We start from the raw sequence: 27189 nt of genomic DNA on the forward strand, positions 1-27189 counted from the left end.
CTCTCTGTCATGTGAGAACACAGCCAGAAGGTGGCCACGTGCAAGACAGGAAGAGAGCCCTCATCAGAGCCTAACCATGTTAGCACCTGATCTTAGACTTTCTGCCTCCAGAACTGTGAGAAATAAACGTCTGTTTACATCACCTGGTCTGTGGTATTTTGTTTTGGTAGCCTGAGCTGACCAATACACACACTGAGCCCCTGTGATGTGATAGGAGGGAGGGGTAAGAAATAAAGAGGCGTCAGGTATGACTCCTGCTTTCAAGAGCCCCACAGTATAATAGGGGTGGGTAACACTTTCAACCACGTTAGCCCATGAGGAAAGTGATGCAAAACCAGCACTCAGATACTTTCTGCTTCTGTGAAGTTATTTCAAGGATCCAGCGCTTCTCAAAGTTGAAAGGGAAAAAATAATTTCTAAGTACAAGAACACTAAAAATCACATTTATGGAAAAAAAAAAAAAAACAGAATACCCAGAATTCTTCCTAATACCCTCATGGGAGAATAACATTCTTTAAACCTTTGTACCTTCACTGAAGAGAGAAAATGACTAATTCTCATGGCAGCCCATTTAGTGTAAAACAAAATGAAGACAAGGGATGACTAATAAGCATCAGTCACAGAGGAGGGAGATTTAGGGCAGGAAGTCACTTCCTCCCTCCTGCTCCCTTTACATTCTTGGCTTCTGAATGATTAATATAGTAAGAATTTTGGCTTCGCTTTATAAGGTGATCCAAAAATGCACACCATAAACAGAACAATCCCTTCAATCTGGGGAAATGCTCTTTTATACTTGTAAAAACAGAAACCAAAACAAGTTTTAAAAAAAGACACCCCCAGTCCAGCTTTCCTTATAGTGATAAAATACTCCACCTAGAGCACTCCTACCCTTTGCCTCTCACATCGCAGCAGCACGTCTCCTCTTTCAGGTCACGTCTTCCCCATAAAAGTGCTAAACTAATGCCGCTTAATGACAAATTAATGTCCATGAATAAAAAATACACCTCTAATAGCATAGAGTAATTTGCCATTACAATATCATCATTGGACATGCCCCTGGTTTAATACGATGTATTTAATTCATAACCTAATGAGTGATATATAAAAAGAGGGAGATGAACCCTGCAATTACATTTATGTGAGTCTGTCACCTTATTTGTAAAACCTTAGAGTCATTTACATTCAAATTAGAACAAATGAGTGATTTCACAAAGTGTGGTGATAAATGACCACAGCAGCCCAAGACAAAACTGTATTTCCTGTGAACACATTAACAGTTTCCTATTATTTGTTAAAAATTACAATGCATATTGCCCAGTGTGGTGTGAATAATGACTTTTTTACTGATTAGGTCAGAAGACTAATATGTAGCAAAATAAATAATTTTTCTTTTCATTTTTTCTGATTTTTGCTTTAAATTAACTACTGAATTCTGGTGGATTCACACTGCCACCTGCTGCCTAGGAGCAGATACTAAAAGCATATTCCTATCAAAAGGAGTTAATTCACCACTTTGGTGGTCTTATTCAGAAAGTCTAGTGAGAGTTCTTTCTCGTCAGTATATTTAAATTGCATTTCATAACAAGGGCTGATACTTGGCAAACCAAAAGATCACTTACTAAACAAATAATAGGATATACCATGTGTTATTTAGGGGAGGGAGTACAAAATCTACAAACCTTTTTTTGAGTACAAAATCTACAAAGCTAACTGCAAAAAAAGTCATTTTCAGCAAAGCATGTGTATCTCCTAATACATCACTTTCAGAGGATACAGCACAAAATCCAGTGGCCAGTACCCCTAATCTTATGCTAGGGGAGTTTTGGGGAGGGTCGTGTGTGTGTGTTCCCTACTCTTGACCCTAGGTACAATCTGAAGGTGATGACTGAAGGTGCTGCCTGTCCACTGACGACCTCCACCACCTAGCCCTTCCTCCCAGTGTCAAGTTCCAACACCAGAGGAAAGCCTTAGTGTCCAGGACAGAGCAGACTAGGAAAGGCGTGAGGACAAGATATGAGGCTCAGGAGGATCAGGCCTGGCCTTGGAGACCAGGCTAAGGGTTTCTGTAGGTGAAATGATGCGGCCAAAGGGTCATTAGGGAAGCTAGTAGAGTTTTCCAAACCAGATCAGCATCCTAGCTCTGACTTTAAGTTTCTCCATCTGTAAAGAGAAAAGAACACTCACCTGCCTTAAGGGGTTGCTCAGCAGAGGAGAAATGGGAATCTCTGTGCAAAAGACTCAATACAGATAGGCTCTCAATAAATGTTGGTTCTCTTTCCTGTGAAAGATAATGATGGCTCTGGGGACTATGGTTTGGCATAGACAGAGGTGAGAAACAAACAGACCCCCTAGGAGGAAATTATGAGCTCATAACATATAGCCAGTGATGGTGAGAGTCTAAAGAAAGTTAAGAAAATTAGCACTGGAGAAACGGACCTGGTCTGAGAGATATTTGGGAGGTAGAATCAACACAACTTGATAACTGATTGGATACAGTGATGAGGAAGGGGGTTCTAAGACTCTGTCCAAATTTCTAGACAACAGATCAATGGTACCACCGAGAGAGAAGGATAGGTTTTCTCATGTTGGATCTGAATTGCCTGTGTGATGCTTAGATAGAGACGTTCAGAAGCTAACTTTAAAAAGACAAGGAAAAATCAAAGTTTAGGAAAACTGGACTCAAAAATTTTGTAATGTTTATCTGAAGGACTCAGTAAATCAGCAGCCACATCAGAATCCCTTTATTCACAGCCCATGTCCTGAGGATGGTCTGCAGAGATTCCTTTATAAGATTTAACATGGTGATTGACATGCGTGTACACATGCATACTCTGAAAAATAAGAAAATTTACATGTTTTACTGGACCTACTTTAAAACAAATATTGCTCTTTAGTGAACTGGTTCACCTTTCTGATGAAATTTTTAAGAAGAGTACAGTGGGTAAGAAAGAGGAGCAGAAGGCGGAACAGGGAAAGCAACATTCACATTTCATTTGAGACTGAATCTCAGATAGCAGGTAAGTCTGACAGGTCATGCTTATTAATAATATATAACATGACAGGCTATACAGGATGGAATCCTACAGAATTTCATCGCAAAGCAGTAAGAAAGGATGCACACTTGAGGAGCTGTTTATAAATCCCTCATCTTGGGATGATGGGCTATTACAGTAGCCACTCCTCCTTGCAAACACCTTGTCCTCAATGAGTTAGCTGTTTCACAGCCACGCTACCAGTTAATCCCACCAACATGCACTGAGACCACATGTATTCTCAATGAGGGGTCCAATGAGAGGGCCTGGGGCCAAAAATGAATAAGCGAAGACCACAGGATAAGGAAGACCTCACAGCCTGAGAGGCTAATTCATGGTTATCCTCCCTAATACAGAGGGATACTGCTCTTGTGATGTGGGCTCCTGGCCCTCAACAGCCTGCCAGAGAAAAAACAAGAGAAAGGACACAGTGACCTCAAAGTGTCCCTTCCCTTGGCTCGGGGGCAGCAGCCGCATCTAGGCATGTGCCGAAGAAGCTTCAGGTCAATAAAACAGCTGATGGCTGGGGAGGCTCAGGGTGGCTTGGGTAGGGTAGTGAGTTTCTGGGAAGTGTCCACCTTGTACTTCTCCTAGCATATGCTTTCTAATGAGCCCTAGAGGACAGGAGGAGGCACCAAAGCCAAAGTCTACCCTTCACATCTCTGAAATACTGGTAATCTGAGAACAACAAAATAATACCAGGCATCTTAGGAAAATGGCTTCACAAACTCCTTGTTGTACCGAACAAGGACTACTCTAGTATTCTTGCCTGGAGAATCCCATGGACAGAGGACCCTGGTGGGTTATAGTCCATAGGGTTGCAAAGAGTTGGACATGACTGAAGCGACTTGGCAAGCACCAAACAAGGACAGAGAATATACTAGCTTTGGTGTTGGGTCTTAATTTCTAACTACAGTTAAAGCACTAAAGATTTTTCATTTTAACAGAAAACGTTTTATATACCCAATAAAATTATTCCACAGGAAATTAAAAACTAGTTAAGCAATAATACCAAAAAAATCATAAATAGGTATAGTTATTTGACTCTGTCAAAATGAAAGCAGACTGACCCATTCTGGTAATTTGATAATCCTAAAAGATAGGCAGGGGATATATTTGTAAAAGACTGACATAATGAAGGCTTCTGCACACAAATGGTTTTAATCCACTTATAGTCAAATTTCCTTCCAAAAGTTGAACATCTTGTAACATCAGAAATAAAAAGGAAAAGGAAAGTTACATAAGAGAATGAAAGGAAAACATTGGTGAAAAGAAAGTGAAATTTTTAATCCCTGCTCAAGCAGGCTAATAATAAATGACCCATCCAGAAAACACATCTGTATGCAAGTTACATTTTTTTTCCAGAGCAAACAATGAACTGCAAGAATTAAAAATTCCAAAGTGACACAAGTTAGCCAATATTTCGACAGGTTCATCTGATGGGTAGGGAAAAATACTCATGAATGTCCCATGTTCATCCAGAATCCTTATTTAGAGAGAATTATAGTTTACACACACACACACACACCTGTATATACACACGATTTTAATATGCATCATGATAGCTAGCACCATAAGCAAACTTTTGTCAACACACATCATTAATTATTATCTACCAGGGAAAAAGTGAATCAGGTGATGATGCTGAAAGCACAAGGTGTAATATTTGTTGTAAAAATGTCAAATAAAAGTAATTTCAATTTCACAAATTGAACACACAGATTTGAAGTCTTATAGCCAATGTTTTTCTCATTTGGTACTTGCAGAAAGGGATTAAAATAGCTATCCCATATCACCCAATGATATTGAGGGGAATCAGAAGGAAAAGAAGATAAAACATTTAAACATTTACTATTAGATTAAATATGCTGAGATAATGATAAAACTTCTATCCGCTGTATTGGAACTGCCCCTTAGTTGAACATGGCTGACATTCCTTACACTGTCTCCCTAGGGAGCACTGGTTCCTATTTCCTGAGGTTGCTGAGGGGATGAAATAATATGATATACGAGAAAGGGCTTTGGAAATGACCTAATGAGTAACAGAATGGCTATATTTAAAATTAGAGAAATTATTAGGAAGGAAATAATTAGGCAGAAAAAATAGTATTTTTCTACTTACTAATAATATGTCATATGCACAAGGATAGTAGAATTAAATTATGTAGATTTATTATTTTTCAAATTTACTTTCACTGTTGTTATAATCCTGTAATAAATGCAAGTTAACAGTCATACTAGTAGAATAAATTGAAGGATCTCAAGATAGGAGGTTGGTACTTAACTCTGCAAAATAAGAGAATCATAGACATACTACCTGCCTAAGATGTCCTGTGTCTTCCTATTGAAACAAAAGGTTTTCATCCAAGAAGAAAAAAAAAGGTCTTTGGAATCAGAAAGGCCTATCACTCACCAGCTATGAGCAAACTGGGATTATTTCAAATCTTTGATTGTTTACCTATCAAAATGTGTACCCTGTTGTGAGGGCCAAACGTGAAGCATCAGTGAGCAAGCAGCAGGTGCTCAGTAGATGGGCCATTCTCCCCCTCCCCTTCGCAAAGCCTTTCCTGCAACCCTAGCAAATCAGAGCAAAAAATGCACAGATCACTCATCACTTCTCCAGAATTTACTGCCTGAGAAGTTCATGCAGCAATTAATTATATATGACGTCATGATATGTTAGCTATTGTTACCGAATCTGAAATGACAATCCAACTTTTCATGCATTTCCACAATCAGACAGCACTGGTTCAAGTCAAGGCCCTTCCTAGTGTCATCTCCCAGGGCCCCAGCAGTGAACCCTGTCTGTGGCTGTTGAGTTGCTCTGCTGCCCAAGGGGAGTGGAGGCCTAGGGTAGGCGGGGAGGGCTGGGGACACGAGGTAGGGCGCTGAGAGCTGCAGCTGCCCTCCTAGAAGCCTCAGTCCGTGTCCTGGAGAAATTCTACCACCACAGGCCACATCTCCCACCCACCCCTCTTGTACTTTATCTGTCACTGGAGTCCAGCTGGTGGGTTACCACAGGGGGAGGAATGTGCAGGGCATACTAGCAGGATGCAAGCTTACATACCTGGATGAGATAGTGAGAACACAAATTGAGAAGCTCCAGTAACTGTAGGTGACTGCCAGCTGCTAACACATCCTGGATCACGCCTGGCTCCAACAAAATCTGTTGTTTTTTTAAATAAAAGAAAATAATCAGTTACTTACAACTTGCTTAATCTGCAAATATACTGTATTTAAATTGCTCCTTAACATACTATATCTGAATTAATACTGTTTCTTATTATGGAAGTCAGTCCTTTTTCTGTTCTGATTAATGAGCTGTGGCCCTCATTCTAACAGCTGAGTTCTCATTTCCAATATTCATTTCTTGTGCACAAAGCTCCACACTTAACCACTTATTTTTGCAGGAGGATATGAACATTTGCAAAGACCAATATAATAGTCTTAAAATTCAGTGTGTGATGAATGTCATCTTGTAAATACAAAAGAATTGAATTTTAGTTTTTCAACGTATACTTCAGAAGGTTTTTCTTCAGTAAATTGCAGAAACAGTACAGTTAACAGGTATTTTAGGGAAAAGGGCTTACATTTCTCCTTGAAATATGAGACCAGAGGTAGATATTGCTCCGTTTTACTTCTAAATCCTATAATAACTTCAACCACAAGCTTTCATTTTTTTTCCTTCTCAATCTATGATTCTCTAATCCTTTCTGTTTCAAATAAAAGATGTAGAAATAGTATATTTAGAATAAAAAGGCATCAGAGAGAAAGCAAAATGCCCCAGATATACTGGCAAGAGCAGTCTTCATTCTTTTCTGGTTAGGTCCAACTTTGGGCCTACAGCTGCCAGTGCTTGAGCTGGTAAACAGGACTGGAGAAAAACACACAACTAAGTTGACTAAATTAACTTTACATCCAAGACTGCCAGGCACAGGAAGACTGCAATGCTTCTCCAGTCTTCCTCACCCATTTCCCAAGCACAGTGGTTCCTAAAGTCTAGTCTCTGAACCAGCAGCATCAGTGTTACCTGGGAAATCCTGAAAATGACAATTCTTAGGCACCTCCCCAGATCTAATTGAATCAGAAACTTTCAAGTAAAGCCCAGTAACTGGTGTTTCGACAAACCCCACTGGGGCTTCTAGTGCCCAGTGAAGCCAGAAAAACACTGGTGGAGTCAGCTTGCTCTCTCCCTCTATTTCTTCTCGCATGCTTCTCTCTCCTCAAGCCTGCAACTCCTTGTCTCTCTTCTTATGCTAACCTCATGATCTTCCAAAGGTTCCCACCACCAAGTCTACCAACTCACCTACTCATATCTGTTCCAGCACATTTTATTCTCCCCTACACTTCAATTGGGCACTAGATCCCATCTCTCTCTGCCTGATACTTCCCCTCTCGTTGCTATATCATCAGCTGTTCTCTTCCACTGGATGATAACTCTCATCAGCATACAAATATGCCATTCAAGCTCTTAATAAAAATCCCATCCCTTGACCCCAAAGACCCCTCATGCTTCCCATCATAACAAAACTTCTTAGGGGATGTTGTCTATATAAAACCCCATTGCTTGCTTTACTCTGCTCTCTTTCAAATCTATACCTGTTGAGTTTTGTTCCCATGGTTCCTCTAAAAATGCTCTCATCAAGGCCATCAGTGACTTCTACATCCAAGAGCCACTTCTCAATATTTAATCTTACTCAAACCAGCAGCAGTTAGCAAAGCTGATTGCTCCTCTTCTTGAACAATTTCTTCCCTTGCCCCTAGGACAACACACTCTCTCTCGGTTTCTTCTACTTCAATAACCAGAGCCTTTCCATCACCTTCCCAAACTGTAAGCGTTGGGAATGCTCAGAGCTCAGTCCCCCATCTCTTCTTTCCTCTCTCTACTAACTCCGTGGATGACCTCACATAATCCCATGGCTTTAAAACTATCCACACACTGATTACATTCAAATTTGTTTCTCCAGCCCCAACCTCACCCTTGAACTTCAGACTGACATTCAACCACCCATTCTGTGTCACCACTTGGGTATCTAATGGGCAGCTCAACCTGAAAGTGCCCCACACTGAACTCTTCATCCTCTCCACCAACCACCAAACCTGCTCCTATCCCAATCCAGCCATTTCAGCAAAAAGCAACTTGGTTATTTACACTAAAACCCCAGAGTCATTCCTTACTCCTCTTATTTTTTTCATACCTCACATCTGATCCATCAGCCACTCCTGTTAGCTCTACTTCAAAATAGTTCCAGAATCAAACATACTCAGTGCCTCTTTCATCATTATCACTCTAGTCCAACCTACTGTCTCCTATATAATAGCCTCCTAACTAGTTGAACTGCTCTCTCCTTTGCCTCCTCGCACTGCTTTTAATATCAATCAAATGGTTCTTTAAAAACAGAAATGAAATCATGTCACTCTTTCATTCAGAACTGTCCAACAACTTTTTATCTCATCGGAAAAAGACCAAAGTGTTCACTATATCATGTAAGTTCCTTTTGAATACACAGAGCACCTTAGCGTTTACATCTAGCTGCTTTCCTTGCCTGGACTGCTCTTCCTCAAGACATCAGAGAGGCTCACTCCTCGTGCTCTTCAAACCTCTGCCCAGACAGCGTCTTACCTAAGAGGCCTTCTCTGACCATCCTATGTAAAACAGTACCCCACTCCCCATCACCCCTATTCCCAATCTCTTTGCTTTATTCTTCTTCATAGCACTTAACATCTCTCAACATACTACATATTTGTCTCATTGATGATTTTCTGTTCCTCCACTGACTAGGATACATGATCCAGGAGAGTAAGAACTTGAGCCATTTTGTATCCCTAGCACTCAGAACAATAACAAACAAAAAGCTTTCACTTAACATTGATGAATTAACCTTAATTTACTGAATTAATTTATCTCTGAAAGTGAAAAGTGAAAGTTGCTCAATTGTGTCCAACTCTTTGTTACCCCATGGACTATAAATACAGTCCATGGAATTTTCCAGGCCAGAATATTGGAGTGGGTAGACTGTCCCTTCTCCAGGGAATCTTCCCAACCCAGGAATTGAATTGGGGTCTCCTGCACTGCAGGCAGATTCTTTACCAATTGAGCTATCAGGGAAGAATTTATCTTTAGATATGCTTTTTTTAATTTTTAAAAATTATTTATTTATTATTTACTATTGGCCGCACCAGGCGGCATGCAGGATCTTAGTTCTCCAACCAGGGATAAAACCTGCACCCTCCCCGTGCAGTGGAAGCATGGAGTCCCAACCACTGGACTGTCAGGGAAGTCCTCTAGATATGTTTTTAAATTATAATAAGCCTAACTAGAGGAAAGAGGGAAAAGGACTATACATTTTATTTCTCAATGATCAAAGAAGTGAAAAAGTTAAGCATGTGTGGCAAAAATACCAACATTCATCTTATTCTGAAAATTCTTTACAGCTCCTTTCCTGTCTAGTCAGAGGGAAAAACCTGAATTTTTCTAACTCCTCAAGGAGAAGGCTTTGACTGACATTCAGGAAATTATTGCAGCTCCCTTCACAGGAGCAAGGATGTAGTGTATTCTTGCAGAAGAGGCATGGCCTAAGGCGCAGAATGGGGAATAGATGGATTAGAAAGGTTAGTCTTAGCCTTTAAATCCTGTCAGTTGCGCTTATTTCACACAACTGGCATTCATGATAACCTCTAAGGCTCGGTAATGCCAAACACAAAGACAGATATCACAGAGAGACAAGATGAATATTCCACAGCACGTGTAACACGTCCAGCGGGCCACCTGGAGAAACCTCAGAAGAGAAACCCATCCTGGGATTGTTTTTTCGTCTTTGTTTCTTGATTTGTTCTGTAGTTTTTTTTTTTCTTCTCTCATTACAACATAAGTTTCTCTAAAAAAAATTCTTTAGCACAGAAAATCCCTAAGTGATTTTAAAGGGAGTGGTTTAAAAAAAAAAAAAAAAAACCTATCAGAAAAGCTGGGTCTCACTTACAGAAACAAAACCAGCATTCCAAGCTCCATTTACATTTATTTACATTAGTCGCTCAGTCATGTCCAACTCTTTGCAACCCCATGGACTGTAGCCTGCCAGGCTTCTCTGTCCATGGGATATCCCAGGCAAGGATACTGGAGTGGGTTGCTATTTCCTTCTCTAGGGTATCTTCCCAACCTATGGATCAAACCCAGGTCTCCCGCATTGCAGGCAAATTCTTTACCATCTGAGTCACCAGGGAAGCCCTTAAAGTCTTTTCAATTCAGTTCTGTAGCTTATTGGTGACTGGTTGTCCTCATATATTTTTCCAGAGAATTTGTGTTTGGGCAGAAAAACAAAGGTTGGATCTCATCACGGTGTACAGTATGGCCAATCTATCAGTTGTCTAGAACTGGGTGAAAATGGCCTTCTGTAGAAGGAAGGGCTCCCCCACACGTCAGTTGATAGATGAACATGGAGATCCCTAAGTGTTGCAGAGCACATGCTGGTTACACTTAGGCCTTTCAGGAATGCATATCCACCCACGTCTAGTCTGGCACTCAAAGCAGGTCAGATGGGAAGAAGGATCACTCCAGGACCACCCACAGGAGGGAAGGGTGTTCCCTGACAGTTCAGAACAAAGTAGTAGAGTGGGAGCTTGACACATCTAGTCAATCATCAAATTGGAGGAGCTTAGCTCAGATGAGATAGAGGACAAAACCAATGTCTGAATAACAAAAAAGATTAAGAAATGCAGGATGCATAAAGCCAAGTAGCCCAGGAAGACACTAACGCCACCCAACTGGGCTGGCATTGCCTCTTCCCTCAGTGATGTCCCCTGCCTGGGTGCAGGCAGAAGTGGGGTGTCTTCAGACTGTTCCAAGAGGGTCTGATGCAATTTCAGGTGGGCACGAGCTGCCCGTTCACAGGCCATCGTATGGAACATGCTTTCCCTGCCACCCACTCACACTTGACCTCCAGGTAACAGAATACAGAGGGCTGAACTTGAAAGAGGGGAGCTGGACAGTCCTAGCTGGGGAGGCGACAATCTCATTTCAAAAGCTGTCCTGCAGCTGGTGGCAAGTTAGTCCGTGTCAGCTGAGGAAAGATCCACTGTTGACCCCTGCCCCAAAAGCTGAGACTCCGCCTTCACTGTGACCAGCTGAGGATAAGAAGCGGTCAGTGGCTGTAGTCAAGGTGACACTGGGTAGTGTGACAAAGCAACAGAGGTAAAAGCCACAACTACAGTTGAAGACGTGGTCTCTAAAGATACCAGTGAGAGTTACCACATCAGAATTCAGGCATGAAGGGTCCAACTGCCCTGCCAGAAGGAGGCACTCCTGAATACTGAGACCAAAGGTGTCGTCTGGCCAGTGATCTAAGCAACGGTGGATCTGCACAATCTTTGTGTCTGCTAATTCCCTCAGTTCTGTCTGACTCTTCGCGACCCCATGGACTGTAGTCTGTCAGCCTCCTCTGTCCATGGGATTCTCCAGGCAAGAATACTGGAGTGGGCTGCCATGCCCTCCTCCAGAGGATATTCACAACCCAGGGATCGAACCCCTGTCTCTTAGTCTCTTGCAGTGGCAGGCGGGTTCTTAGCTACTAGCGCCACCTGGGAAGCTGCACAATCTCTAACAAAGGGCTTCCAAATTGGAATGAGACTGGGGCTCCGGGTCCCAGCAATATCCTTGGGCAGGACACAAGGCCAGAAACTTAAGAAAGAAGAATATGAGGGAGAGGTGAGAGGCTGCAGAGGCTACAAGATGAGCCATGTCCTCACTTGGCAGGGCTCTGGGAAGACAGGGCTCGGACTAATGGAGCACACAGACCGCAAGGCGTTCCTGCCTTTCCTTCTGCAGCTCCTTCTCCCAAATCACCAAGTGTCTCTTCATCCTTTTAATTTTGCCTTCTTATTGTTTTTCTTTTTATTTTTTTCTCTCACTTTACCTTGCTTCTTGGAGTTGCTACTGGTAGGGACTGTCTTTAATAGCCATGGCAAGTCTTGGTGTGATCTTTTATCCTGCTTTATGAATAAGTGAGTTAGCATCTTCAAAAAAAGGTTGTATCTCAGTTCTTTAAAGCTATCTTCCTCATTTTTTGCTTCAGGAGCTGTTTAAATTACTTACTTCTGGGTTTGTGGATAGAGTAGTCTGAAAGAACTGAACCTGTTGAAGTCAAACAATGAAGGTCTTTACCAAACAAACAGCTGTGCACACAGGAACACAAGCATTTTTGAAAGCTCTCATGTAAGTGAGAATCAGATGCGGCTTAAGACTATTTATAAGAATAAATGAGCACATTTATTATTCTTTATACTTGTTTCTTTGGGACATTTTTCTGTATAATATAGCAAAAATGGCAAATTATCACAATTTGAATTTATAAATAAAAACAAGTAAATTGAATAAAACAGTGTAAATAACTTTTAAGTTATCAGATATTAAGGATACATAAATGCTTTGTATAAAGTCCTTCAACAGACTTCCTATAGACAGAATTTGAACCATAAGATCTAGCTGTGGGAAACTGCCATCAATTTAGTTCTTTCAAAACCATTACACTAAGGATTTTTTTAAACCACAAGGTGGCGCCTTAGATTAAAGTAAAAGGATTTTCCAAATTAGGAAGCGTATCTTTAGGACAGCCACTTTATTTCTAAGAAAGAAAAATAATAAATAAGGATAATAAAGTATGAATTCTACTTTCTAGATGTATCTATAATTTGGGGAAATGTTCATAAACATTTCTGTTGAAACACTTAATATGAGTGACACCAATCAAAATTCAGTAGTTCTTCATAAATCAGGTCCCAGTTTATGAATATAAGTTCAAACTTTTTGTCTTTGTATTCAGAAATTCTTATGATGTGGCCCCAACCTAATTTATAAAACTTCCAACTCTGCAACCCTATGGTTGCTTTGCTAAAGCCAATAGCCCATTGTCTTCCACATACAGGCAGTACCTTTTTCTCCACCTTGACCGCCCTCTTAACTTATTTAATCTCTATATCAAAATCCTACCCATTTGTCAAGATTCAGTGAAGTCCACTTCCTATATAAAGCTTTGCAAGATTTCCCTTCACCCTAATCTGAAACTGGGATTAATCTCCTGGGACTCCGAATTACCACAGATGTCTAATGAACTAAAACTATGAGCCCCAGGTCACACCACCTGACTTCAAATCCCAGCTGGCAGAATGAGATTGAGATAATTACTCAATTCTGCCTCTGTTTCCTCATTTATACAATGAAATTATAATACCTATCTCAAAAAATTGTTTTAAAGACTGAGAAAATGCATATACATCATTAAAACTGTATATGGCTGTATTAGCTAAATGGCTTAAACAATTTGGGACTTAGGCAAATTAGGCAGCTTGGAGTGTCAACAAACCAGGTTCCTTGCAATTTCTTACTTCTCCAATTTTAGCCTGTGGTTTCATGGTCACAAAAAGGCTGCCACACCTCCAGGCATTGCATTTGAACTCAAAGCAGAAAGAAATGAGAGGAAAAGGAATAGAAATAGTATGCCAGCTGATATTATTTACTATGAAATAACAGATTTCCTAAAAATACTACCACACAGACTTCCATTTACATTTCATCTGCCAAGTCGAGTTCCGGTAGCTACTCAAAACTGTAAAAGAACCTGGGAAAGTGAGTTTTTATAGCTAGATGCACTACTGTCCCAAATTAAATTGGAATTTTATATAAAGAAGAAAGAGGGAATGGATGTTGTGCAGACAATCAAAGAATAGGCCACGACTCTTAGCAGAGTATCTGCTTACATAAATCTGCAATAAATGTCAACCATTATCTGTTTCTTTTTCACGTGACTGCTTTTGCCCTGAGTGAGTTAGGTGTGTATGTGTGTCTTATTTTATGTCTTACCTATGAGACTATGATGACAGGGTCCATCCTATTTCATGTTCATTGCTGTTGAACACCTTAGAAGAATACCTCAGGAATTATTTAGTAAAGAAATTTATAGGAGTAAAAAATACAGGTCCTGGAGAAAATGTTAGAAGATGTCAAAAGCCTCCATGAGAGAGCCTGGTCACATGCTAATCCGAATCAAGGATTATCTGGTTGAAAGAGCTAAACAAAAGGACACAACAGACATTTCAACTAACAGTCGTAGTAATGTGTGCAAATGAAGGTCACCTTTGAGCTGGATGTTCCATATGATGAATTTGTGATTTGATTACTGATTCCTTAAGTTTCAAATTCCATCAGGTAGTTTTCTTCCAAACATAGGACACTTGTACAAATTCCTACAAGATCTTAATATCAAACACTTAAATATACTGATTTTCAATTTATGAAAAAACAATCAACTTTTGCATCTATTAGAATACAAAAAAGGAGAAAATGAGACTTAATTTTCAGAATATCTTGAAAAAATGCTTAAAACCACAAAGGTAAAACAATAAAAACATACTAGTAAAAAAAAAAAAAAGTATGGTGATAATCACTTGGAGATTCTATTATTTTCCTTCACTAGTTTACACAGTCTCATTTGCTTCATTCGAAGTTTCTAAGGTTATAGGCAGATAGTAGAAGCATAGTCCCTAAGATGCTAAGAAGAAATCTTGGAATAGATAAGGCCACCAGTACTACATTACTGGGACTTCCCTAGTGGCTCAGTGCTAAAGAATCCACCTGCCAACGAAGAAGACACAGGTTCAATCCCTGGTCCAGGAAGAATCCCTGAAGAAGGGAAAGGATACCCACTCCAGTATTCTTGCCTGGGGAATCCCATGGACAGAGCCTGATGGACTATATAGTCCATGGAGTCACAAAGCATTGAACATGACTTAGTGACTGAACCACCACCACCACCACCACTATATTACTAGGAAACTCCATGCTGCCCTACACAAATTTTATTACCATTAATGAAACTTTAAAAGTCTACATTTGTTGCTCCTTATTCTTCCTTTCCTATTTTAGGACACGTGAAAGGGTGATGGATTAAATACTCAAGCTAGGTGCTCAAGTAGAGAGAGAAGAAAGGAATCAGATGGAATTACTAAGCTGCTAAGATAGTAATGGGCACAGGGTGCTATAGGAGCACTTGGCTGGAGGTGCTTCATTTCAATGGAGCTGTGAAATAACTCTTTACACAAAAAACTTGGTCCCCTCAGATTGCATGAGCAAGTCTCATTTTCTTTTGGCCCCTTTTCCATTTTCACAGTTCTGGTATTTCAAAGCTCTAAGATCAATAATTCTGTCAGATAGCCACTTCCAACAGTTTTCTTCATTGTGTTTAAATTAACAAAATATATTATTTAACAAGATGTAAAGATGAATTACATATACTTACATTACTTTAAAAATATGGCCTAATTATTTGAAAAGGCAGAACAAATTTTTAAGAGTTTCTAACTCCAAGAGAAAGAAGCAGTCCCAGCAATTAAATATAATGAAACATGAAGGTCATTACAGGTTATAAGAAACGCCAAATTAATTATTAAGATTCACTTTTATAACCAGTGCTCTTTCAAGTGTGATGAACATGGGAGGTTTCATTCCATTAAGCTTTATGAATGAATCTGAGCTTTTCCATACAGAGCTAGTTTCTTATAATGCTAGTATGGCCAAAGGAAAAAGAAACATTCCTTTAAAATACTGACGTCCAAAGACGGAAGGTCTCTGGGAGAATGAATAGGCCTGGTGCCAATGTTCATTTATAGTTGGCTACTATGATGGCAACCCACTCCAGTATTCTTGCCTGGAGGATCCCAGAGATGGCGGAGCCTGGTGGGCTGCTGCCTGTGGGGTTGCACAGAGTCAGACACGACTGAAGCGACTTAGCATAGCATACTATGATGTCATTGCTGGGTGCCTGAGCACAGACAGAAGCAAAGAGCCAAAAGGAACCATTATGCTTTAGGCTATGACAGCGTGGGCACAGGATGCTGCAGGAGCACTTGGCTGGGAATGCTTCATGTCACTGAAGGAAGCTGTAGAATGATTTTTCACATGAAGAAATACCTCATTAATCTTCAATTCCATGTTCATTTGGGGAAGTCCTTGTATTTGCTTTATAAGAAATGGAAGTAAAAGTATGGCTTCAGGAGCCACTGTAGCAACATAGGCAAGTTATTGACATGTTTGTTTGTTTTTTATTTTTTTTATTTTTAAACTTTACAATATTGTATTGGTTTTGCCAAATATCGAAATGGATCCGCCACAGGCATACATGTGTTCCCCATCCCGAACCCTCCTCCCTCCTCCCTCCCCATACCATCCCTCTGGGTTGTCCCAGTGCACCAGCCCCAAGCATCCAGTATCGTGCATCGAACCTGGACTGGCGACTCGTTTCATACATGATATTATACATGTTTCAATGCCATTCTCCCAAATCTTCCCACCCTCTCCCTCTCCCACAGAGTCCATAAGATTGTTCTATACATCAGTGTCTCTTTTGCTGTCTCGTACACAGGGTTATTGTTACCATCTTTCTAAATTCCATATATATGCGTTAGTATACTGTATTGGTGTTTTTCTTTCTGGCTTACTTCACTCTGTATAATAGGCTCCAGTTTCATCCACCTCATTAGAACTGATTCAAATGAATTCTTTTTAGTGGCTGAGTAATACTCCATTGTGTATATGTACCACAGCTTTCTTATCCATTCATCTGCTGATGGACATCTAGGTTGCTTCCATGTCCTGGCTATTATAAACAGTGCTGTGATGAACATTGGGGTACACGTCTCTTTCCCTTCTGATTTCCTCAGTGTGTATGCCCAGCAGTGGGATTGCTGGATCATAAGGCAGTTCTATTTCTAGTTTTTTAAGGAATCTCCACACTGTTCTCCATAGTGGCTGTACTAGTTTGCATTCCTACCAACAGTGTAAGAGGGTTCCCTTTTTTCCACACCCTCTCCAGCATTTATTGCTTGTAGACTTTTGGATCGCAGCCATTCTGACTGGCGTGAAATGGTACCTCATAGTGGTTTTGATTTGCATTTCTCTGATAATGAGTGATGTTGAGCATCTTTTCATGTGTTTGTTAGCCATCTGTATGTCTTCTTTGGAGAAATGTCTATCTAGTTCTTTGGCCCATTTTTTGATTGGGTCATTTATTTTTCTGGAGTTGAGCTGTAGGAGTTGCTTGTATATTTTTGAGATTAGTTGTTTGTCAGTTGCTTCATTTGCTATTATTTTCTCCCATTCTGAAGGCTGCCTTTTCACCTTGCTAACAGTTTCCTTTGATGTGCAGAAGCCTTTAAGTTTAATTAGGTCCCATTTGTTTATTTTTGCTTTTATTTCCAATATTCTGGGAGGTGGGTCATAGAGGATCCTGCTGTGATGTATGTCACAGAGTGTTTTGCCTATGTTCTCCTCTAGGAGTTTTATAGTTTCTGGTCTTACGTTGAGATCTTTAATCCATTTTGAGTTTATTTTTGTGTATGGTGTTAGAAAGTGTTCTAGTTTCATTCTTTTACAAGTGGTTGACCAGTTTTCCCAGCACCACTTGTTAAAGAGATTGTCTTTAATCCATTGTATATTCTTGCCTCCTTTGTCAAAGATAAGGTGTCCATATGTGCATGGATTTATCTCTGGGCTTTCTATTTTGTTCCATTGATCTATATTTCTGCCTTTGTGCCAGTACCATACTGTCTTGATAACTGTGGCTTTGTAGTACAGCCTAAAGTCAGGTAGCTTGTTTCCTCCAGTTCCATTCTTCTTTCTCAAGATAGCTTTGGCTATTCGAGGTTTTTTGTATTTCCATACAAATTGTGAAATTATTTGTTCTAGCTCTGTGAAAAATACCGTTGGTAGCTTGATAGGGATTGCATTGAATCTATAAATTGCTTTGGGTAGTATATTCATTTTCACTATATTGATTCTTCCAATCCATGACATGTTTGTTTTTAACATCATTGTATTTTGAAAAAGGGGGATGACTACTACCTATTTTGTAAAGTTTACATATAAGGATAAAATGGAATAATCCTGGTAAAAATTTTAGAATAATCCCTGGCATGTTTCACAGGGTAAGAAATATAGGTGCTACTATTATTATTGTTAATTCCATGAACAGAAAATAATTATTCACAAATAATGACTTCTATTTCTAATGTTTACATTGTCTACTACGGACCAGGTGCCATGTGAGGTAATTTCATACATGTTATCTCTCTTTCTTACACTGTTCCCCACTGCTCACTCCTGCAAGGTAAATATTAACCCCCTAAGGCAAATGAAGAAACTGAAGGTGGAGAAATTCACCCATTCAAACAGAAAAATCTTTTGTGAGTGCTGCACTGTCGAGGCACCTTTCCAGGCACTTTGGGTATGAACGTGAACAAGACAAACATGGTTCCTCGGTGTTCAGTGCTCACACTCCAGGCTCTGGCCTCCAGGATAGACTGAGGTACCATCAACTGGCAAGAGTGAAAACAAAGGAAGAAACAGATTTGAAGGAAACAGCAAAAGTCCCATTTTGGAGATATGTTCAATGTGTGGCTTACTGGATGGCTATTGGTCGTCCAAACAGAGATATCAAGTAGTCAGAAATATATGAGTCTAGTTAGCAAACTGTAAGTCCCAGACCAAATTTTTCTTTCACATACTTTTTGTATGGCCTGTGAGCTAAGAAAAAAAATGGTTTAAGACAAAAATTTTACTTGCATTTTAAAAATTTTATTTCATTCATTAATAAACTTAATCTTTTAGAGCACTCTTAGGTCCACAACAAATTGAGCAGAAAGCAGAGTACCACATACTTCCTAATCCTGCATATGCATAAGCTCCACCATTACAAACAGTTCCCACCAGGATGGTACATTTGTTACAATCAATGAACCCATACTAACACAGTATTAGCACCCAAGCTCCATAGTTCATATTAGGGTTCACTCTTGGTTTGGGGTTTAGATGAACATCCAGAGTGAGTACAGAGTATTTTCACTGCCCTAAAAATCCTCTGTGCTCTGCCTTACTCATCCGTACCTCCCCCAAACCCCTGACAACCACTAATCTTTTTATTATCTCCATCAGTTCAGTTCAGTTGGTAAGTTGTGTCCGACCTTTTGTGACCCCATGACTGCAGCACGCCAGGTTTCCCTGTCCATTACCAACTTCCAGAGCTTGCGCAGACTAACATTCATTGATTGAGTCAGTGATGTCAGCCAACTGTTTCATGCTCTGTCGTCCCCTTCTCCTCCCGCCCTCAATCTTTCCCAGCATCAAGGTCTTTTCAAATGAGTCAGTTCTTTACATCAGGTGGCCAAAGTATTGGAGTTGCAGCATCAGTCCTTCCAATAAATATTCAGGACTGATTTCCTTTAGGATGGACTGATCGGATCTGCTCACAGTCCAAGGGACTCTCAAGAGTCTTCTCCAGCACCACAGTTCAAAAGCATCAATTCTTCGACATTCAGCTTTCTTTAGAGTCCGACTCTCACATCCATACGTGACTACTGGAAAAACCATAGCTTTGACTAGAACAGACCTTTGTTGTCAAAGTAATGTTTCTGCTTTTTAATATGCTGTCTAGGTTGGTCATAGCTTTTCTTCCAAGGAGCAAGCATCTTTTAATTTCATGGCTGCAGTCACCATCTGCAGTGACTTTGGAGCCCCCCAAAATAAAGCCTGTCACTGTTTCCACTGTTTCCCCATCTATTTGCCATGAAGTGATGGGACCGGATGCCATGATCTTAGTTTTCTGAATGTTGAGTTTTAAGCCAACTTTTTCATTCTCCTCTTGCACTTTAATCAAGAGGCTCTTTAGTTTTTCTTCGCTTTCTGCCATAAGTGTGGTATCATCTGCATATCTGAGGTTACTGATATTTCTCCCAGCAATCTTGATTCCAGTTTATGCCTCATCTAGCCCAGCATTTCTAGTACTTTGCATACAAGTTAAATAAGCAGGGTGACAATATACAGCTTTAATTACTCCTTTCCCAATTTGGAACCAGTCTGTTGTTCCATGTCCAGTTCTAACTGTTGCTTCTTGACCTGCATACAGATTTCTCAGGAGGCAGGTATTATCTTCATAGCTTTGCCTTTTCTAGGATGCCATATAGTTGGAATCCCAAAGTATGTAGCCTTTTCAGATTGGCTTCTTTCACTCAGCAGTAAGCACTTAAGTTTTTTCCAGGTCTTTTCATAGTTTGATAGGTCATTTCTTTTTAGTGCTGAATAATATTCCATTGTCTAGATATACCACAGCTATCCATTTGTCTATTGAAGGGTGTCCTGGTTGCTTCCAACTTTTAGAAATTATGAATAAAACTGCTATAAACACCTGTATGTGTGTTTCTGTGTGAATGTTAAGTTTTCAATTCCTTTGGGAAATACCAAGCAGTGTGACTGCTGGATTGCATGATTAAGAATATGTTTAGTTTTGTAAGCTGTATCTTCTGTGAACATTGTCCCCCAATCTGTGGCTTGTATGCTCATTCTCTTGATAAAACTTCTGCAGAGCAGGTTGTAATTTGAATGAAATACAGCTTATCAAATTATTTTTTTCATGAGTCATGCCTCTGGCATTGTATCTAAAAAGTCATTGCCATATCCAAAATCATCTAAGTCATCTAAGTATTCTCCTGTCACTGTCTAGAAACTTTATAGTTTTACATTTTACATTTAGGTCTGTGATCCATTTTGAGTTGATTTTTATTTGGGCATAAGGTCTGGCTAGACTCATTTTCTTGAATGTGAACGTGAGCTGTTTCAGCACCATTTGTGAAAAGACTATCTTTGCTCCACTGCATTGTCTTGCTCCTCTGTCAAAGATCTATCTGGGTCTACTTCTGGTTTCTGTATTCTGTTCCACTGATCTATTCATCTATTATTTCCAGCCAATACCACAGTGTCTTGATTTTGCTTTATAGTAATTTGAATTCAGATAATGTCAGTCCTCCAGTCGTTTTTCTTCAATGTTCTATTGGCTCTGGGTTCTTTGTCTCTCTCCACTGAACTTTTAGGAACAGTTTGTCAGTATCAACAAAACAACTAACTGGGATTATGATTAGGATTGCAAGGGAGAATGACATATTAACAGTGTCGCATCTTCCTATCCATAATCATGGAAGCTCTTTCCATTTATTTAGTCCTTTGATTCCTTCTATCAGAATTTTGTAATTTTCTCACACAGGTCTTGTTCATATTTTGACAGATTTCTTCCTAAGCATTTTATTTTAGGGTGCTAATGCCTAAGAATGCTTTTAATTTTTTAAAATAGGTTGGAAAACGTGAAAAGATGAATAATATGCTAATATATTAAAAAATATCCAGCTGAGCTATATCAAATCCTAAAATATGATGCTGTTGAAGTGCTACACTCAATATGCCAGCAAATATGGAAAACTTGGGAGTGGCCGTAGGACTGGAAAAGGTCAGTTTTCATTCCAATCCCCAAGAAGGGTAATGCCAAAGAATGTTCAAACTACTGCACGATAGAATTCATTTCACATGCTAGCAAAGGTGTGCTCAAAATTCTCCAAGCCAGGTTTCAACAGTACATGAACCGAGAACTTCCAAATGTTCAAGTTGGATTTAGAAAAGTCAGAGGAACCAGAGATCAAATTGCCAACATCCGTTTAACTTATTTAAGTAGTCACTCAGTCATGTCCAACTCAAGCGACCCCATGGACTGTAGCCTACCAGGCTCCTCCATTCATGGGATTTTCCAGGCAACAGTACTGGAGTGGGGTGCCATGTCCTCCTCCAGGAGACTTTCCCTACCTGAGGATCGAACCTGGGTCTCCTGCATTGCAGGCAGATGCTTTACCATCTGAGCCACCAGGGAAGCCCGTTGGATCACAGAAAAAGCAGGAGATATCCAGAAAAACATCTACTGCTTCATTAACTACGTGAAAACCTTGACTGTATGGATCACAACAAACTGTTGAAAATTCTTAAAGAGATGTGAATACCAGACCACCTTTCCTGCCTCCTGAAAAACCTGTATGCAGGTCAAGAAGCAACAGTTAGAACCGGACATGGAACAACATACTGGTTCAAAATTGGGAAAGGAATATATCAAGGCCGTATATTGTCACCCTGCTTATTTAACTTACATGCAGAGTACATCATGCGAAATGCCAGGCTGGGTAAAGCACAAGCTGGAATCAAGATTCCCGGGAGAAGTATCAATAACCTCAGATATGCAGATGACACCACACTTATGGCAGAAAGTGAAGAGGATCTAAAGAGCCTCTTGATGAAAGTGAAAGAGGAGAGTGAAAAAGTTGGCTTAAAACTCAACATTCAAAAAAAAAAAAAAGATCATGGCATCTGGTCCCATCACTTCATGTCAAACAGATGGGGAAACACTGTTTCCCCATGGAAACACTGACAGACTTTATTTTCTTGGGTTCTAAAATCACTGCAAATGGTGACTGCAACCATGAAATTAAAAGATGCTTGCTCCTTGGAAGAAAAGCTATGACAAACCTAGACAGCATATTAAAAAGCAGAGACACTGCCAACAAAGGTCCATCTAGTCAAAGCTATGGTCTTTCCAGTAGTAATGCATGGATGTGAAAATTGGACTATAAAGAAGGTTGAACGCCGAAGAATTGATGCTTTTGACTTGTGATGTTGGAGAAGACTCCTGACAGCCCCTTGGATTTCAAGGGGCAGTCCATCCTAAAGGAAATTGTGCCTGAGTACTCATTTTAAGGACTGATTCTGAAGCTCTAATACTTTGACCACCTGATGCAAAGGGCTGACTCACTGGAAAAGAGCCTCATGCTGGGCAAGATTGAATGCAGGAGGAGAAGGGGATGACAGAGGACAAGATGGTTGGATGGCATCACTGACCCAATGAACATGTGTTTGAGCGAGCTCCAGGAGATGGTGATGGACAGGAAAGGCTGGCATGCTGCAGTCCATGGGGTCACAAAGAGTCACAAAGACACGACTGAGTGACTGAATAACAAATGTAAAAAAAATATGAAATTCAAATTTCAGCATCCATAAATAAAGTTTTGTTGGAACATAGCCATGTCATCTATTTACTTATCTGTCTCTGGCTGTTTTCATTCCATAACAGCAGAGTTGAGTAGTTGCAACAGAGCTGGATATGGCCTGCAAAGGCTGGATTATTTATTATTTGAACCCTTAAAGAAAAAGCTTGCTGATCTCTAGTCTGGAGTACAGGTGGGGACTAGCAGTCAAGAGCATAACGTTGTACCAAATAACATGGGTCTAGATGATGGTATTGAGGAAGCTGTTTAGATATAAACAGGAGGGTTTTGACACACGAGGAACTCAGAGCCTACAGAAGGAGGTGCAAGCAAAGATACCTGAAAAGGAACGATGGGGAGGAGAGCTGGGGGGAATAAGAATAAGAACCCACAGAGTGTGGTGTATTCACAAAACGGCTTCAATGGAGAGGCAGGTTGACTGTGTTGAATGCAGCTGAGTGGACACGATGCAATCAGTCCAGCAATATCTGTGACTATCAGATCAGTTTCAGCGGGATGCTGAAGATGGCAACTTCCAGACCTGATGAATGGAACAGGGAGTAAAAAATGAGGAAGAGTAAGTTTATGCAACTCTTTTCGTAAGTTCCGCTGTGAAGGAAAGCAGAAGAATAAATGGTAGTTGAAGAAGAAGAGAAAAACAAGAAAGGGATTTTTGAAAGATGAACAATAAAGCATGTTTTTACACTGGTGGGAATACACCAGTGGAGGAGAAACTGATGACAGAAGAGGCAGACATGAGGATTCAGCATTGATGTCTGAGAGGATAAGAGGAAGGAGGATCCAGAGCTTAAGTGGAGAGATTAGCCTCTCACAAAGCAAAGATGTCTCCTCCAGCATAAAAGATAGGGATACATAGAATAAGTGCACAGAACCTGGGAAGTTTGGGGATTCGATGGTGAAAAGATATATTTCCTGTATGCATGTTTCTCAATGGAAGAGGAGTTTCCCTTGTGCTATGTGTACCAGGGCAGGGTAGTGAGAGGGCAACAGGGTTTGAAAAGAGGAGAAGAAAAGAAAAACCTGGCAGGAAGAGGAGGAAAGCAAATTTAGCAAGGAAACAAATTAGCACTGCCTGGCTAGGTGAGCATCCAACTGAAGTTTGGGAATCTGAATTTGAAGTGAAAATGCTAACTTTTTTCAGCAACAGTCAGCAGAGTTGATACTTGTAGTGGAATTCAGTCAACAATTCTCTAAAGCTGCCACAGGCTGGAATCATGCTTGAGTCCCTCTAGGTCAGTGGCTATATTCTTTGGGTTGTGCCAAACTGTTTCTACCCTGATACACATATGATAACATAAGGATGCATGGTTGTAATCAATTTTTCAAGAGCTGCATTTATTCAAATACCATATGTCAAACGGCTACCTTTTCTCCCTGCAAAGTAAACTGCAAGCAGTACTTGATAAAGTACTCCAGCTCAATAATTCATTCTCCTGTCTGAACCAGTGTAACTTCTGGAACACTGAGCATTCTCAGATACTTCACCATGCTCCATACACTAACAACTGAGGCCCCATTTCCAATAAATGCAATGGTGTGTTGATCTGTCATTTCACTGTCAGCCCACTTTGAGAAAGCATTCATGGCATTACTTCCATGAATACAACCCTAATGTCTTGTGAGTCTTGAACACATAGTAGGTGCTCATGAACCATTTGCTTTATTAATGGATCTCAATTTGAGGATAAACTATAAATGGTTTTTTATAAAGGATACAAACAAAATAAAGTATTCACAAATTAACTTAGAACGTTCAATACCTTTGAATTAACCCTTCATTTGAAATGTTTAGACTTCCCTGGTGGCTCAGATGGTAAAGCGTCTGCCTACAATGCAGGAGACCTGGGTTCGATCCCTGGGTCAGGAAGATCCTCTGGAGAAGGAAACGCCAATCCACTCCAGTACTCTTGTCTGGAAAATCCCATGGACGGAGGAGCCTGGTGGGCTACAGTCCATGGGGTCGCAAAGAGTTGGACACGACTGAGATGTTTGCATGATTATTCCACTCAAATGGAATATCAACTTGCAATATAAGTCTTCTCAAAAGCTTTGTTTGGCTAGTTAGGTTTTTGTCTTGAAATTAACCACGAAGCCCACATATGTTTGCTATCAGGTTGTTTTCTTTTAAAAAATCTTACATTCAGAATTATGAAACTCCCATCTATTACTAACTCAATAGAAATACTAAATGCTTCCAGCAGAGGGCTCAAGAATTCTTTTTTAAGACAAGAAGTTTATAAAATTCACTGTCCAATAGCAGCTGTTGCAAAACTTCAGAAGGCACTCTCACAAAAAACACGTTCTTCTTGATCAAGTGATTCCAGGTGTACAAATTTATTTTAAATAATCCAAACCTGTTAAAAAAAAACCTGTATTACAATAAAGCAGCATATACTATGAATTTATGGATAAATGTACTTCTATCTAATTCCAGAAAAGACATTAAATTATAATCACAAAAAAATCTATATTACTCAGGAGATGGGGAAAGGCCAGGGGAAAAAAACAGAAAAATAACATACAGTATGTTAGTGAGAATTTGAGTGAATATGGCTTTTCACTTTCATTCTTTATGTTTGTATAAACATCTTTTTCACTTTCAAAAGATGAAAAATAGTAATTTATCTTTACAAAATTTGCACACTTCTTAATTTTAGTTCTGAAAATAGGGGTGGAAAAAATTTAGGAAGCAAGTAGAATGGCTTATTTGTGGAACAACCTGGGATTCTGGAGACACTCCATTTTTGGAGGCAGAACTAACAGGATGTAGCACCACTTTATTCATGCCTAAATAACCCTAAAGTACCCCCTGGGATTCCAGAAATTTTCAGATAGGGCTCCTAAATATTTTCATTCACTTTTCTTATTTACATATACTCATTTTCAGCAGGATCTGAGGCATCAATACAAGCATTTAAAGATTAGAAACGTCATTCGAGCCAGGAGAAAATAGGAAACAATGCGATGTTTAGAGGAGAGATACGTGTGTATATATGTATATATATCTTCATAACTATTAATAATGGCCTGCAAATACGGCTCTAAGCCTCCTAGCATTAAAATCAAAAAAGAAAATGTAGCCTAATACAAGATAAAAAGATGAAAATACTGAAATGAACTCTAGATTCTCCAGGCCCTGAGATCTAATGGAAAATTTCCTTCAGACATTATGACTATCATTGAATTACCTATCTGGTGATACTTTTAATACTAACATAAGTGTATTTTGTAAACTTTGCATAAAAAGTAAAAGTTAATAGAGATTCTTCAAAACTCAGATGTAGTTTTCTGAATTTCTCCCTTGATATCTTGATTGAGACATAAGATTTAGAGTAGATGAGCAGTGGTTCTTAAAGCAGGCAGTACAACCTTATAGGTAGCAATTTGGAAAGGCATACAGATAGTTTTAGTTGCTCCAGGAAGGGGAATACTATTGGCCTTTATTGGACAGCAGCCAGGCAAAGCACAGGACAGCCACCAAATGCAAAGATGGACATGTGTCTGCGTGCAAGCTCAGTCGTGTCTGACTCTTTGCAACCCTATGGACTGAAGCTCATCGAGGCTCCTCTGTCCATGGGATCCTTCAGGCAAGAATACTGGAATGGGTTGCCATCTTCTTCTCCAGGGAATCTTCCTAACCCAAGGATTGAATTATTTACCACTGAGCCACTTGGGAAGACAGACATGTAAATAGGTGAAAAACTTGTTTATAAAACCCTAAGCCCAGAATTGAACTCTATTTTACATATAGACAAATTTCTATTTGTTTTGCGTCAAGATATACTGAATTTTCCAGGAATGCCACCATAATAAAAACCAAGAGAAGACTACTGTTTTGTTTTCTAAGGAATTTTACAGAAAGTTGTTCAGTACTTCAGAAAATCATGTTGCCTAGGGCATGCCCTTGTGGTATCTCTGTTTCCAGCAAAACATCCTTTTGTGTCACTCCGCATCTCTATGCAGCATGAGGATTCTACCTGTAGCTGTATACAGGCAACTGTTTCATTATGTCTTGTAAAGAGTTTTGCTCCAGCCTCTACATACTGAACTGCACATTATTTTCAATATACTTTATTTCCTTCTGTTTGTTATTTATATATGGTTAAGATATTCTTGGCTTCCCTGGTGGCTCAGATGGTAAACAATCTGCCTGCAATGCAGAAGACCCAGGTTCAATCCCTGGGTCAGGAAGATCCCTGGAGAAAAAAATGGCAACCCATTCCAGTGTTCTTGCCTAGAGAGT

General features: G+C 39.9%; 1 protein-coding gene across 6 annotated transcripts in view; it reads right to left on the reverse strand.

Moving 5' to 3' along the window:
• KLHL32 (kelch like family member 32) overlaps window positions 1-27189 on the reverse strand; it is a 213262-nt gene that overhangs the window by 83763 nt on the left and 102310 nt on the right. For all 6 annotated transcript variants that reach the window (XM_061427780.1, XM_061427778.1, XM_061427776.1 and 3 more), the window contains one exon: window positions 6100-6198. In XM_061427780.1, the coding sequence (XP_061283764.1) occupies window positions 6100-6198 (99 nt within the window). The remainder of the gene's footprint in view (window positions 1-6099; window positions 6199-27189) is intronic.

Source organism: Bos javanicus, chromosome 9 (genome assembly GCF_032452875.1).
Source record: "Bos javanicus breed banteng chromosome 9, ARS-OSU_banteng_1.0, whole genome shotgun sequence".
Lineage (NCBI taxonomy): Eukaryota > Metazoa > Chordata > Mammalia > Artiodactyla > Bovidae > Bos > Bos javanicus.